The sequence below is a fragment of the Pelobates fuscus genome, chromosome 1 (assembly GCF_036172605.1).
Source record: "Pelobates fuscus isolate aPelFus1 chromosome 1, aPelFus1.pri, whole genome shotgun sequence".
NCBI lineage: Eukaryota > Metazoa > Chordata > Amphibia > Anura > Pelobatidae > Pelobates > Pelobates fuscus.
This window is the reverse complement of record NC_086317.1, coordinates 88,017,454-88,033,770: the sequence shown is the minus strand read 5'-3', so window position 1 is coordinate 88,033,770 and position 16,317 is coordinate 88,017,454. Positions and strand designations below refer to the sequence as shown.

General features: G+C 38.5%; 1 protein-coding gene across 20 annotated transcripts in view; it reads left to right on the top strand.

Moving 5' to 3' along the window:
• The window catches only part of MYO18A (myosin XVIIIA), a 277,949-nt gene that overhangs the window by 160,102 nt on the left and 101,530 nt on the right, over positions 1–16,317 (top strand). For all 20 annotated transcript variants that reach the window (XM_063450000.1, XM_063449999.1, XM_063450002.1 and 17 more), the window contains 5 exons: positions 2,737–2,878; positions 3,331–3,490; positions 4,427–4,613; positions 4,732–4,969; positions 8,095–8,204. In XM_063450000.1, coding sequence (XP_063306070.1) covers positions 2,737–2,878; positions 3,331–3,490; positions 4,427–4,613; positions 4,732–4,969; positions 8,095–8,204 — 837 coding nt within the window. The remainder of the gene's footprint in view (positions 1–2,736; positions 2,879–3,330; positions 3,491–4,426; positions 4,614–4,731; positions 4,970–8,094; positions 8,205–16,317) is intronic.

Here is a 16,317-nt window from a genome sequence, read left to right as displayed (position 1 = left end):
TTATGCCAAGGTAAGTTTCGTAGGTGTACCTTGAAGCTAGTTGCTTCTATTCGTACCCATTGTTTCTGATTATGGGAGCTTGTCCAGTCATAGATTCGTGAGAGGATCGTGGCCTTGTGATACGCCTCTATATCCGGTGCACCTAGACCGCCTTGTGTTTTGTGTCTCGTTAAGTGTGTGTATTGAATCCTAGGATGTTTTCCAGCCCATAAAAATGTTGAAAGGATGCGTTTTACCGTTGTGAACAAATTGGCGGGAATTTTTAAGGGTAGTGTTTGTAAGATGTACAGGAATCTCGGCAAGATGGCCATTTTTAAGATATGTACTCTGCAGAGCCAGACGAATTGTGGTTTATTCCAAGTTCTTAAGTCCTTGTCTATGTTTGCTAGTAATGGAGGGAAATTAAGGTCATATATTTTAGCCAGGGAGGCAGTCAGTTGTACTCCCAGATATTTCACGGACGCCTGTGGCCAATGGCAGGGTTAGGCCTGCTTGAACAGGGATTTGGGAAGTAGATCGTAGTTATATTTTAGGGTTATATGTTAGTGCTCTTTTATGTTTTATACCTTGTTATTCTCTGTTACTGCAAATTTAAGTGAGAGGTTAATTTTTTCCCCTAATTTTCTTATAATTTCTTGTATAAGAGTCCATTTAGTCTGTAGATGATATATTCTGCATCTCTGTTATAGGGCATGCAACATGTGATATAGATTCTGTAGGCTTAAAGGAATTTATGAATTATTTAATTATGTTCACTGTTGGCTTGTGAGAGTAATTATCTACTTGTATTCAAACTTGGTAAAGTCATTCTACTTGTATTTGGAAGTTGGCATTTCATTATCATTGCACCCTAGCACCCTACCTACTAAAGGAGGGGAGAAGATTATTTTTATTTTTTGGAACACTGCATTGCTTTCCAGTTTGGCAATGGAAGGCCTAATTACGTAGTTTTAATTTAAATTAGCAGGACATTCCTGGCAGGTTTTGGAACGTTCCTGGTAAATTACTGTAGATCAGAGTAGAGTCTTCAATCTATTTAATAAACCAGGACTACTGAAGGATCATGGGAGCTGTAGTCAATGGCTTCCTCTTTAGCCTTGAATCTGTAGCATGCAGAGCAACCTGTTTTAGACGTTCTTAAATAACACCTTTAGAAGTTTACATTTCCATAAATTTGTCTCATTGTATCAAGATGTACTATTTTAGGTCAGAATTTTATTTGTAAATATTTGTTCGGTTTCAAACTTCTGTTTTGTGGAAAAACAAACCAACCCCAAACCGTTGTATATTTGAGGAATTCTGAGCTGAACTAAGGGGTGTGACGCTTAATTTTGTTATCTATAAATTGGACATACAAACTCTCCCCCCACACCCTCCCCCCCCTCCCCCCCATTTATTTTGTTAAAGCTGCTTTTCTGCAATTTTGTTACAGTGCAGATCATCATTGTAAGAGAAGGTAACTGCAGCAGAGCCGTGTGCCACCAAGATATCCATTAAGCCTTCCAGTGCCTTGATCTTCCTAACAATTCCCAAATAATTGAAGCTAAACCTTACAAATGTATTAGCTGTGACACTCCCATGTATTTTTCACTGCTTATACAGGTAGATGGCGACATTGGGATTTAAGTTTAATAACCAATTTCAAAAGGTCTAAAAGGGAAGCGGTTACTATGGAAAGTGATGAAATGTTCCTGCTGATTGCTCTTAGTGTCACAGAGTAGCTCTTCATCTGGAACAGCCAATATGTTTATGCTTACCAGAACACAACATAGAGGAGGAGTTTATTTTATCTTCAGGGAGGGATGGGTAGAACTGCAAAATATATTGGAATAGGTCAAGCTGACCAAACCACATGAGAAGCCAAAACCGTTTCTCTGTATAGTTTCTTTGTTGGAGTCTCCCTGTAACATTTCTAAGAAAGTCAATGCGATCTGTGAGTAAAAGAATTTAATGGTTGCCAGGTTTAGAAATCAGTAAAAATGGCCAGTTAGGAGGCCCTTAAAGCTTGGTTGATAGCCACTGATCTCAGAACACACAAGCTAGAGTTAGATAAACCCAGCTTTAAGGGAAGTCGGTTTTATTGAAATAAGCTACTCACCAGAAAGAAGGAATAACTTACTCTCTTTTTAGGGTCATGCCTCTTGAGTATTAGAGATATGAATCCTAAGACTTCCCATTGCACGTTGGAAGTGGTTTGTTTTTTGGTTCGAAGATCATGAAAATTCCAAATGTAATCTAGTTTGATAATAGCTGGTTTTGTATTTTGGTGTATTTGTGTCTGGAGTTAGATGTGTATCCTGAGCCTTTATATTCTTCTCCACTAAGGTCTGAATTTTCACCTTACATTGTTAAGAGCCGCAAGAAATAAGACTGAAGCATTTTACTACAAAATGTGTTTTTACAATCGTGAGCCTTTAAGTATTGATTCTTTTCTCTAAGTGTCTTTTTAAAAATATAAGTGAGAATTCCAAGAATGCTGATTCTCCATTTTCCCCTTCTATTCTCTTTTTCTTTACTGCTATTTCATCAAGAAAACCAGGCTGGCAATTAGCGATACACTGCTGCAGTGGAATAAGGTTCAGACATGAGGAAGGAGGGGCAGTTAGCCTTATTAACGGTGGTTTATTGGCAACAAATCTGTTTTAATGACAGCATTATTTTTAACCTTAAAATGAAACAAAGAGCAGGACAAAAGGGAAATTGCATAGTGGGTGATGATTTTCTTTTTAATTGTAGGTGAGGTCTCTTGCTAGAACAGATGAGGCTAGAGGGCTTTTGTGGTTACTGGAGGAAGAAGCATTGCAGCCTGGTGGCAACGAAAACACCCTATTGGAACGTCTCTTCTCTTACTATGGACCACAAGAAGGAGAGGAGACAGGTGAAAATACATTGAAACGTGCCAACTTTTTTAGAAATGTTATCACAAAATATACTGAATTTCGTGGCTTTTGGAATCAACACTTTTAATTTATGTTGCCAATATGATGGTTCATTTTAAACTTGTCTTGGCTGATATATATAGTTTTTTCTTTCTTAATTTGACAAGTTAGTCCTCAAAAGAAGTAAAAGCATTTAAGGCGGAAATTAATAAAATTACCTAAAGCCTGTGCCTCTAACTATTACTGCACACTTTACAATTTTTGCATGAATGTATTTCCAGAATACTTGTCTTTATCCAACACTAGTTTACTAAACATTTGTGGCATTACAATTGTGACCATCCTACACATAAATTATTGTGTCCCAAGTGTCGTTACTTTCTAGTCCCATATACCCTACTATGCAGTGTTGCTGTCATGACCGTAATTATCCTCCACTTCCTATCCTCAGGTAAGAAACCTCTTCTTCGAAGCAACAAGGATCGACACTTCTTGCTGGGTCACTGCTATGGCACCAACTGGGTGGAGTACGATGCTACCGGGTGGTTGAACTACGTGAAGCAGAATCCAGCGTCCCAGAATGCTGCTGTTTTGCTGCAGGACTCTCAGAAGTAAGATTCTTAAGACTCAATTCTACATTGTTTTGCTCACTTTGTTTTGCTCCCATAACAACTTAAGCTTAATAAAGCAGTTATAGTGTATAGATCATGCCCCTGCAGTCTCACTGCTCAATTCTCTGACACAGCCTGCATGAAAAAATTGGTTTCACTTTCAAACAGATATAACTTACTTAAGACATTTTTATCTCCTGCTATGTAAATTGAACTTTAATTACAAACCGGAAGCTCCTGCAGGGTCTAGCAAGCTATTAACAGAGCAAGATAGACATTCTAAATTAAACAGAATTTGCAACGAAAGAAGTGTAAATATCAAATGACTCTTTACTGGAAGTGTTTAGGAAGGCTGTGTAAGTCACATGCAAGGAGGTGTGCCTAGGACTGCATAAACAAGTGATTTAACCATGAATTGAGCAGTGTGACAGCAGAGGCATGTTCTATACAACAAAACTGCTTAATTAAGCTCAAGTTCTTTTGGTGACAATAGCGTCCCTTTAATGTAGGTGATGATGAAGTATTCCCATTTTGACCCTTTGGTCACAGTCATACCGCATACAATGTCTATGAGAAAACTGTTAATAGCTCCCAAGTGATTCCTCTTCTGCAACTGTCACTAGTCTAATACTATCCTTACCTTTTTGTGTCATTTTACCCCACTCCCTCTAGCATGTAAGCTCATTGAGCAGGGCCCTCAACCCCCTCTGTTCCTGTGTGTCCAACTTGTCTGGTTACAACTACATGTCTGTTCGTCCACCCATTGTACAACGCTACGGAATTTGACTGCGCTCTATAAATATCATAATAATAATGAGAATAAGCTGCTTAAAGGTCTATGATCAGATTGACTGAAGTAAAATCTTGGCTGCTTGAATGATTTATTTTTGTCATCAAAACTGTGCTTAGAACAATGTATGTTTGACTTCCTTGCAGGAAAATGATTAGCAGCCTTTTTGCTGGAAGAACAGGCTCAACTACTGTCCTGTCTGGTTCGGTGGCTGGTTTAGAAGGGGGATCCCAGCTTGCCCTACGTAGGGCCACTAGCATGAGAAAGACCTTTACTACTGGTGTGGCTGCTGTAAAGAAGAAGTCACTATGCATTCAAATAAAACTTCAAGTGGTAAGTAAGGTGTTTCCAAGGGAAAAACAAACTCTACATTTTTATTTATTTAAGATAAATGTAAGATCCTATTCAAAGCGTATTTTATTTCTAACCATTTTTTTTTTTATCTTTGCAGGATGCTTTGATTGATACAATCAAAAGGTCCAAGATTCATTTTGTTCACTGCTTTTTGCCAAAGGCAGACACCTGGGGCCATGATGCCCGGTTATTAACAGCTGCCCGTGTTGGCTCCAGTGAGTCTGACCTTTCTGGGGAGCGCTGTGATGCAGAACTCATGCAGGTGGATGTTCCTCTCCTGCGAGCACAGCTCCGTGGCTCTCGACTGCTGGATGCTCTGCGCATGTACAGGCAAGGTGAGTGTTGCAAGACTAAAGTGTCTTCAATGTTCTAACTAAAATGTGCATGGCAACATTCTGCAAGGCTACTTACTGGCTATTTTATTACCTTAGCCTTGTTTATGGAAAAAAAAAAGCCTAATTTTGGCAGCTAGAATATTTACTATTGACTTGCAATATTCTTATCTGCCGAACCTGGGAAAATAAATAGCATAGGCTCCTAAACAATAGTTAATGATGTGTGTATATTTATATATATATATATAATATGAAATTTAGGATTTTTGTTTCACTTAGTGACCAGAGCTTTCTTATTGGTATGAAATGCAGCATTCACCTCTAGTGACACAGACCTTGTTTAACAGTGCTTTTAGCTCTTACGGAGCTCTCTGCTATGTTTGCAGACCATGGTAACTGACCTTGAGTGCATCTATGTTACAGACAAACATTAGTCTGCCTTTTGCTTGAAATTGAATTTCAAATTGCCTTTCCTGAGGGCTTGTTTAATAGGAGAATCAAGTATTATTGTGTTCTTGTGGGAGATTGAAGAAATACAGGCACAAGATGTAGACGGAGATGGCCTAAAAGCAAAATGTTTACTAAAATCTGTTCACTAAATTACTGGCAGAATAGAGTCCGTAAAAAAACCAAACCAAAGACATGGGGCACAAAGATAGAAATCCATTTAATTTGAAGGTGAAATTTGTTAAACATCATGCCAGAATATATCTCCTTGCCTTCTGTAGTTTTTCTTTCTCTCTTTCAGTAAGTTCTGAATTAATGTAATAATAAGGTTGATAAATTAATGTTAATAACATTGCGGATATCTTAAAGGGTTACTCCAATATCCATGACCACTTCTGTTTTTAAAAAAGAAAGAAATCTCTATATGCAGTGTTTCTGCTTCAAAACGCTGCACATACAGCGATCTTTGCACTTGTATACCGGAGGCACACCTGACTTTGTCACCCCGGAAATCTGTTCCACACATCCAAATGTCAGTTCTGTGGAAAAAGGTCTGTCGTCTGTGAGCACTGCACACTGGCAACAGAAGTAATCTGTTTCTCCCTTGCAGTGTGTCTCCCCTCACTCTTTCATTGCAACCCTCCCACCTCCCAATACCATCCATTTAATTTTTAACCCCCCCCTCCCCAAACCCCCCACCCCAGTCCCTCTCTCCCACTATTCTCCACCTCCCCTTTCTCCCACTATTGTCCCCCTCCCCTCGCTGGCTCACAAAAAATAAATACATAAAAAAATTTAAAAAGGTAAGAGTACCCCTCTAACATTGCTATACTTTGCCAGAGTCCCCACCAGGTCTCCTCTACGCCAGCCTCAATGGCATTTAGCTCCGCAGCGCTGCAGAAACTGGGTGCCGATCCTGCTCATTTGTTGGCTGAAAGCATCAGCTGAGCACTCTCAGCCAGTAAATGAGCATCTCTGCTAGGAATATGCACAGAATTGACATTAACCTGTCCGGAACTCCTATTGATGTGCTGATTATGGTGCCAGGGGAGGAGTTACACCTCCGGGATCATCACTAAATATCCCTGTATGAGTAGCGTTTAATACTGAAACACTGAACATACAGACATCAAGCACCATGACTATTTCAAATTACTGAAATGTTCATCGTGCTTGGAGTAACCCTTTAATGTTCATTCCACTTTAATGCTTTAACCATCCCATTATTCACGCCACATTATTGATTTTGTGCCTCGGGAAAGACTGATTTCTATTTATTTTCAGGTAATGCCAGAACACTTTTTAAATGTATTTTCTTTCTTTAAATTCTAAATGTCAATAAAGGCATCTTGATATAGATATGTAACTCATTATGACTTACAGAAAATAAAAGACCTGTTAATATAAATAAACAGGTCCCCCCCGAAAATCGATATGCATCTCCAGCAATCGGATCAATAAAAGCGTTCCTACAAAGCTGGCGCTAGATGCGGCATCAGTCAATAGATGACGACAGATTAGGAGACAGAACATAAGCGGCGAGGTCTCACCAGTCAATTGAAGCGGAATTCACAAACAATTGTGAATAGAGGCTGCTTTTCCAATAAGCAGTTCAGTGCTTGATTTAATTACACACACAATCACATTCAACTCCCTAATGTCACGTATAAATGAATTTCAGGCTGTTTTTGTTCCATGTTTGCAGACACTGCTCGACTACACTCGGCCCTGTCTGCGCCTCATCTCGTTAACCTGCAGGAAAATAATTTACTATACCTGTGTATCAATGCATGCGTGCAAATGTGTTAAGGTCTTTGAGGGATGAACAATCTCTATGGCTTAAAAATTGTACATCTAATATCAGGTTGGGTATTTGGAGAAGCATACATACAATATGAACCGTTTTGTTGTATGCCAATTACCTGTTCTCAAAATTGTCCCTGAAATTGCATGCATATTTTGGAGCCTAAGTTCTTCCAGTATAGAAGGGAAAGGTGGTGGGGAGTGTGATGGAGTCATTCAAATAAACTGAGTGTTTGTAGTAGAAGTGATGTTTACACTCACAAAGGGGTTTTCATTCTCCTGTTTTAAAAGTGCTATTTTGTGGAAACCTTTTATATTTGGATTATTCTGCTTGTAGAAATGATTACGAAAACACTGCTAAATAGCAGATCCATCCTTCTACACACGAGCATGTTAATCAAAATAGGATTGATTTGTTTTGAAGTTCTATGCCGAACCTGGTTTTGAGAACTTCTAAGCAGAGCTGAAATGCAGAAATGCAAAGCTAGATCTTACTATAAAGTCCTGTTTTGATAGTACAGGTTAAGAAATACATTAAAAAAAAAAAAAAAAAAGACTATAAACTTCCAGAACAGGTGTGCTTGCTAGGAAAAAGATATAGAGCCTTTTATAACAATTCCTATCAGTTGGGTGAAATGAATTAAAATAATGTTGTAAATTATTTTATTTTTTTCAAAATTTTTTATTGATTGACTGTTCTTTTTAAGTAATCTGCGGAATGTTCTCCTGTAGGACAATGTTGAATGAAATTATCACTATTCTTTTTTTCCTTTTATATCCTTAAGACGCTAATCCGAAATTCATATTTAAATATATATATATATATATATATATATATGTGCTTATCACCTCTATACTATTTTGGTTTTCTTCAGGTTACCCGGACCACATGGTGTACTGTGAGTTCAGGCGCCGGTTCGATATTCTTGTTCCACACCTAACAAAAAAGCATGGTCGCAACTACATAGTAACCGACGAGAAGAGGGTATGTTCAAATAATACTTTTTCTGCAGTAAATTGTACTAACTGTACGTTGGATTATTTTTTTTTTTTCTGTAAACACTGCATTGTGCAGAGGTCCATCATTGCCTAGAGATGGATGATCATGAGGGCCACTTGACATTAAATAGCAATGTAAAAGCTTCCCTACCTAATGCTGAAAGTGCACAGCAAGATCTGCTCAGCAACCAGATTGTTGAATTCAGTCAATATTATAGAGGGAGCTACCTGTTCACACCATGTGCTGTGTCCGTATTCTCTGACACACCAACATTCCGTATGCTTGTTCTTGGTGAAATGTGTTGGTCATCAATGAAAATAATGCAGTACTGTTTTACTTATTATTATTACTACCACATTGTACTTGTAATGTAAGCATGCCTGGCACATCAAACGTTCTTTATGTTGATGCTTTCCTGGTTGTTGTTTTTTTTTTAGCTCCAGAGGATTTTCTTAAGTTTGTTCACCAATGACCTCTGCATATGTGGTGCTACCATGTAATCTTTTTTGAAATGACACATAACTTTTTACATGTTTTGCTTCTTGGAAAGATAAGATAAAATAGTCAGAGGCTTTTTAGAAGTGGCTTGTAGATGCGTGAAATTTTTACGTTGACTGCTGCCTAACAGTTGATGAGGTTGATGGTGCTATTAGACCCCATCTTATACATATTCAGTCTATCTGCAGTCTGTCTCTTCGTTGAAATCAGTGAATGCTTTTAAGCAACATATATACTTCAGACTGAAACCTGAAAATATCCTTGCAATGGTTATATGTACATGTAGTTAAAAAAAATTATTTTAAGATTTTTTTTTTTAAACATTTTTTATTGTAAATGTTAACTACAATACATATGTCGAGCACAGTCTCAGCTACAGGAAATTTGTCATGGAACAGATACAGTGCAAAAATTGGAAGTGCTTAAAACTGTTATTTTTTTTTTTTGCCTTATTTTGGATCACAGCAAAAAACAAATGTGAGGAAGGCTGAACTTGATAGTTACATATTCTGAAAATAGACATGTGTCCATGTAAGCGTGTACATGAAGCCTTCGCATTCACTTTTTTTGCATTTAACAATACAACATAAGTAAAACAAAACCAAAAACTGTCAAATATAACATAGCTATGGATAATTTTCAGACCGTATAGTTGTGTCAAAGGTCAACAGGATCTCAAAAAAACAAAACAAAACAAAAAAGCATGTTACCATCGTTGGCAAAAGCATTATTTGCATCCAACCTTGGTTGTTTATTTTAAAATTAATTATTTTGTTTTTAAATATATTTTTCACACTGTATTTGTAGCAGCTGGTTAGGCTCCCATTGTGATGTTTGATGTAATATTCGTTTGCAGATATTAGACCTATGAAAATGTTACTTTTTTTTTTTTTTTATATAAATACAAGACATCAAATACTAACATATGTACTTAAGTTTTGATATTTGTATACAGATAGATAAAATGCGGTCTTTATTGAACATCCCAGCATATTAGCTCTCGGGTCTCTTGAACAGCTGCTGCTGAATGCCTGTTTTCCTACTAATAAACAAAAAATAAAATTGTCTGTCTTTATAATGGAGGTCACGCAGTGAGTCACAAACTCTCTATATAGTGCTTGCGAAAAGACATGGTATTATATAGTTTATAGCAAAGCATATTTTTTTTTATCTTTTGAATGAAAGAAATCCTTATAAACACAAGTAATGTCTTGAGAATGTAAAAGGCAAGACCTGCTTTATCTCTATTGATGTGGAAGGTACTTAACTGCACTCAAGGCTATGCTTTAATGTAAAACCAGGTGATAAAAAAAACAAAAAACACTGTCTTATTTTTAGAAGGTGTAGTGCAGTGGGTTTATATCACTGTGGCTTTATTTTTAAATATAGTTTTCATTGACTGGTTTTGTTTTTAAACATAATTTTGTTTGTCCATAACAGGGGCACTTGGCATTGGTGTTGACTTAACTATTTTCATGTACTATAAAGACGAATCAAAATAATTACTGCAAAAAGAAAAAAAATGATATTCACCTTTTGTAGTGTCTGCTCTTGCTGTAAATTACCAAGATTTGCAGCTTCTTACAGTGAACCCTGCATTAGGAGGGCTGGCAAACCCTTGTTACAGATGCTCTAACCCATGTAGCAGATTAATCAACCCCACTGCCTCTGACAATTTTATTTATTTATTTTGTTTGTGCGCGTGTGTGTACGTGCGTATGAATAAGTGTATAACACTGTAAAATTAATATGAATTGTCAATGCATTGATGAGTGTAATTATGTGTGTGTGTGGATTGTCATTGATTGGGACAATTGTAGAATTTAACTGTACTTGGCAATCAGGAAGGAGTTAAAAGGTTGATCCAAGCTCGATGACTACTTCAGTGATTTGAGATGGTTATGGTGTCTGGAGTCTGTATGTTCAGCATTTTGCTATGAAATGCTCCTACTGAGATTAACACGTTTTGGCTGTTGGAATAATAGGTAACTCCACAACAAAGTTCCAGGCTGGCTAATGTCAGTCTTGTGCAAAACTGGTGTCAAATGACATCACGCTCAGGATTGATGTCAAGTTAGGACAATCAGGCTAAAGGAAGAACTTGTTCTGGGCAATGGAACAGAGATGAGTTTTAGCATTCATTTAAAAAAAATATTATTATTATTATTATTATTAAAGTTGGGTTGGGGGACAGACTACTTCAGAAAGACAAGCTTTCTATTGCTGGTAGTTTCATTCTGCCTAAGAATGTGCTAATTTGTGTCAGTCAATGGGGACTCAACAGAAAAGTCAGTTTGGGCAGTTTAACCCAGGAGATAAAAAGAATCGATGGTTCATTATTTTTACTAATCGGATTCCCAGGGAGATTCCTGTATAGTAAGGAAGAGGGTTTGGAAAGTACAATGTGCGGTTTTTGAATCCTGTGTGGAACTGCCCTAAAGATTTTGTTGCGTTACATATTTGTCAAGTCCAACCCTCTCCCCCCGCCATCCATCAATTCTTCTATTAGGTTAATAACTCTGCAGATTGAATGTTACATATAATGTGGATTTGTTTTTTGCATAATGGAATATTTTTTTTTATTTTTCTTCCGGCCTAGTCCTGTCCTATCTGTAATTATCCATTAGTATTTCCTGTTTCTGTGACATAACTTATTATTGTAAGAGTAATGTCTCCGAGCTGTTACTCCAGTTTTTCTTGGTTATGTTGCTAAAAATATTTTGTTTCACCATCTTCACACTCCCTCAAAACTCATCTATTTAAAGAATCCCATAAATGATTTCACTGATTCCAACACTGAAGTCCCCATAATGTATCCAGCACCTTCCCATTTCGTAATTCTGTTACACACCCAACATATCTTTTTTTTTTTTTTTTAATTCTTTATTTAGGTCGTGCATGAGGATAACATACATGTGTGCAATACCACAACAGTATTCACACTCAGATCGTAAAACATTGAAATATAAACATGTGGAAGTAGATGCTAGGCACATTTTTTGTTTTATAGCGAGAAGGCTAGGGAAAGCATTCTGGTCTAGGCATGCAAAATTCACATAATGTACTTAAGAGCGGCTTGCCTAATGGTGTGTAGGGAGCGTGTGGGGTTTTATGCCTTGTGTGGGTACGCTAACCTTTAGGAGTGTACCTATGTTAGAGGTGTGTGCATCTGTAACGTTCCCTGGTAAATGAACATTGCAATAAACTGGGATAACAAATAAAGCTGACAATATAATGAGGTGTATGACACCCGGCTATGGCTGGGTTACGCTCGAAAGATATGTTAGGCTATTGTCGGGCGCGGGGGGGGGGGGGAGTGGTGTGGCCGCCAGACCTTCCTGCTGAAGGAATGCGGTTAACAAGAAATTGGTTATCTGTAGCAGCTTATTAAACTTAACGTGTCTACAGAACTGGCATATGTAATTAACAATTAAGGCAATGAGTCCCGTGTATCACGGATCAGTGTCCGAATCTATTTCAGGTAGTCACAGTTCCACTCGGTGTAGCCGTTGATCTGCGCGGGACAAATGGAGTCACTCGTCCGGGGTTCCACTCGTGTGCCGGTCTATTTGCTCCCCTAGATTCAACTGCTTGTAGAGAGTCCTGAGGGAGACCTAGTGTGGGTAGGAGCATTGTGGCTTCTTGGAGGTCACGTACTTCATGGGTGGTGTCGTTGTGTTGGATAATCAGTTTGCGAGCTTGGTGCCATTTATACTGCAGTCCACGAGACATCAAAAGTGTCGTGAGAGGTTTGAGCGACCTTCTCCATGCCAAAGTGCCCCCCGTGAGATCCGTGTAGAAGGACAGTTCCATGGTTTCAAACTTGTAGGGGGAGCAGTGTCTAGCTGCTGTCATAGCGTTTTTGGCTGAGCGTTGCTGGAGTCGCACAATTAGGTCCCTTGGGGCTGCCGCTGGTGCCGAGGCCGGTTTTGGGGCTCAGAAGAAGCTATCCACTACGGTTGCTTTTGCCTGCCGTGGCGGCAATAGGGCCACTAGTAGGCGCCGCAGGAGGTGCGGTATTTCGGCCTGTGGTGTGGTCTCCGGAATGCCCCGTACCTTTACATTATTGGCCCGGCGAGCTTCCTCCAGTGCTGTGAAGCGGCGTTCGTGTTCTTCGTTCTTTTCCTGCAAGGCTTGGACCTCTTGTTTCAGTGAGGTAAGCTGGTTTGAGCAGACGTTGGAGGCAGTCTCAAGTGCTCCCATCCGGCCTGTCAGGCCGTGAATGTCGTTGCGGAGCGAGGCTACGTCTGTATGTATATTTGCTTGAAGATCCGCGAGGAGCGCCTTTAACACTGCAGTGGTTACCGGTGAGGTATCAACCGCTTGGGCGGTCGGTATTGGTCTTTGCACGGGTGGTAAGTCCGCTGTTTCGTCCCCTGAAGAGAGGTCTTCTGATAAGTCAGAGTAGGTATCTGGGTAGGCGGCCATCTTGGGCCTAGCGATCTCTCTTGTCTGCTGCAGGAGATCTGCAATATTAGGTCCCTGCCTCGGTTTGTCGGGCTTTATCTTCTTGGACTTGCGCCCCATCTCGTGATACTGTCCCCCTTGGTCGTCGCAGGGAGCCTGAGGTGGCTCGATTTGCGTGTAAATATTGAATTTGGGCCTGAAATTGCCGGAGCTCACTTGCCATGCGACTGTTCAGCTCAGCTGCCTGGCTCCGCCCCCCCACCCAACATATCTTGTATATAACCTCTCCCTTCCCTATTAGATTGTGAACAAGGCTCTCAAAGATGACTGCGCCAGTCTGCTTCTTTCTTTCAAACAATGTTTACCTATAGTACCCAATTACTGAATGCACCAACTCTGTATGAATTAAATGATGATTTAAAAAAAAAAAAAAAAATATTCATAGTTACAAAACCACTCAAATAAAAATAAAAATGGAGAATACTCGGTTATGTTTAAAACTCGCAAAGCTTTTCTCACTTGATAAGTATCTTTAATACCGTACATATGTATATCACATTGCTGAATAGGAAAAAATAGAACTTTATGCCAACATAAAGTATGCAGAAGTAGACTTGTTTTCCCATCTCTCAATCACCAATGCAGTACATTTTAGTTTACTATTACATACCGGTATATATATTTTGAATCAACATACATATTTCGAAAATGACTATCAATTTTATATACTTTAATGGAACTTCAGGAAACGTTGAAGAGACACTGGAAGGAGGGATAACTAAAACCCTAGACGATATGGAAAAAAAAAAAAAAAGAATCAAGGAGAAGGAATAATGAAGCTTGAAAGAGGGTTGTTGTGCTTTTATTTCAGCCAATATGCCCACATTTTTTAAAATTTAATATAAGTGAGTCCCTCATGTTGGTACATACTCTATTCGAGTGGGTTCAGGGGTCACCAAGCACCTAGTAAAATATATGCTTCATTATGCTTTTTCTATATTCTTTATAATCTTATTTTAAGATCAGTATGAGTCAGTATCAGGCGTGCCTTGTTTTCCTGTTGTCCGATTCAGCATTGCTTTAGATTAGCTGTGAATCCATAGAAAGGAATTTCCCAATGAGCCTCTAAATATTTATCATTAGAATGGCATCACAAAAATCACACACACACACACACACACACACACACACACACACACACACCAGAGAAACAGTATCAGGTTTAAGGAACCATCATCTTCGTCTGGGTTATATTTCTGGTATGTAAAAGGCTTTTTTTTTTTTTTTTTGCTCTATTAAGCAGATGTATCTTAACTTGCTCCTCCAGCAGTTGTTGGACTTCGTTTCCCATACTACTTAGTGGCTGACAGTGAATTATAATAGTTATAGTCCAGCGGCAGGGGCCAAAGTTGCACACTGCCGCTTTATCACCTAGCTACTGAAAAGCATGGATTCACAAGAAGCTGTCATTGTGACTGAATAAAATGTCCAGGCACCCCTTGCAATATATTCAGTGATGGTTGACTGGAATGATGTGCTTTAAGAATTTTCTAGTACTTTGGATCAAAGACCCCGTGAGCCCCTGTAGTATTCAAGGTGTACAGCATTTTGGATGCATCACTGGTTTAACTTGCTCTTAGAAATGCATGGTAGCATTTATCTGGAGCAGGAGACTGTAGCCTGTGTTTGTAGTATAAATACTACATACAGTACATCTCCTCTAGTGAAGCTCATGGTGTTCCTTGTTCTATTATTTACAGTGAACCTGATGGGATTATAAATAAACTGTTAATTGTGGTAAATTGTAGATACATTTGGTAACATTGTGGCTGAAATAGCAGAATAAGCAAAAAAAAAAAAAAAACAACAACAACTTATATAGTCTTTTAGGGCTAATTTTTGCTTTCAGTTTACAAGTTAGTTCATGTATTCAGTCTGAATTCCAATGTCGCACTGTGCCTTATCTTATTCTCCATTGCTTTAAAACGGCATTGATCTGGTTCTAGATAGCGGTTTGTTTAGACTTCTGGGTCTCCTGTTACAAGCTGATCCTTTTAGAACATGACTTTATTTAAGCTTTGTTTGATTTTGCTATTTCATAGGAACTGATACATTGTAGACCGTTAACTACCATTCCAAAGTGTCTCCCTAGAATAAATCCGTTATTAGATGACATTTTTCATGGTAAGTTTTTGTTTGGTTTGTTTCTTTTACCAATTTCTAGGGGAAAACGTTTTTTTTTTTTTCCTCACTTTTTTATTATTATAGACTAACTGCAGAACTTTTCTGAGATTCATACAGCTCCTTACTTATGTGTCAATGTAGTACTATTCTGTTTGCACTTCTAGGTATGTAAATAGTTAGCACTGTAAATTCGGATCCTCCCTGAAACTTGTGGTTAATCAGCCACCATACCGCAGCAGAGTTTACAGCTTTCAAAGCAAGGTGTTAAAAATAATACACAAAAATACAAAACATCTGCCTTAGACATCTTGTATAATTCCTGATTGAGTTACATTTGGCATTTGAGCATCTATACAATGTAACCCCATTTATTTTGCTGTTTGCAAACTCTGCTATTTAGTGTTTACCATTAAATGTCACCCTGAGACTCCTCGATCTAGCGGCGTGTTTGCAGGAGGCGACTTCTCATGTAATATGCACCACCTGTGCATGTCTGATCGCCGCTGGGAATTCAATACAGGGTTTAGCTTGTTTGCTTAACAAAGCCAACAGTAATAGAAAAATTCAAGAAAAAGCACAAGGACATCTATGATGTGTCGGTATGACTGCTAATCCTGCCACACTGTAGAAGATGCCTTTACAGGGCTGGGGATGGATCAGAATGCCTAGTGACATAACATTACTTTATCCTGTGTCTAGGGACCTTTCCAAAGGTTTGGCTATTATTGCCTTGTATCATTTAATCTGTGTCAGTGCTCGATGATCTGTTCCATATAATAGAGTTTATGGCACAATCATTTTGTTTTTTTTTTTCAATTGATCTGTCAAGTTAAATCCTTTCGCTGTTGGGTGATGAACATGTTTTTTTTGCAACATATCAAACATTTTTGTTTGTGTAAAATGGAACAATCCTGTTTATTACAAATCTTCATACTTGTTACATCACGTTTTTAACCAAGGGTTTTAAAGTAATTTGTGAATGGGCATCAATACCTCCTATTATACTCTG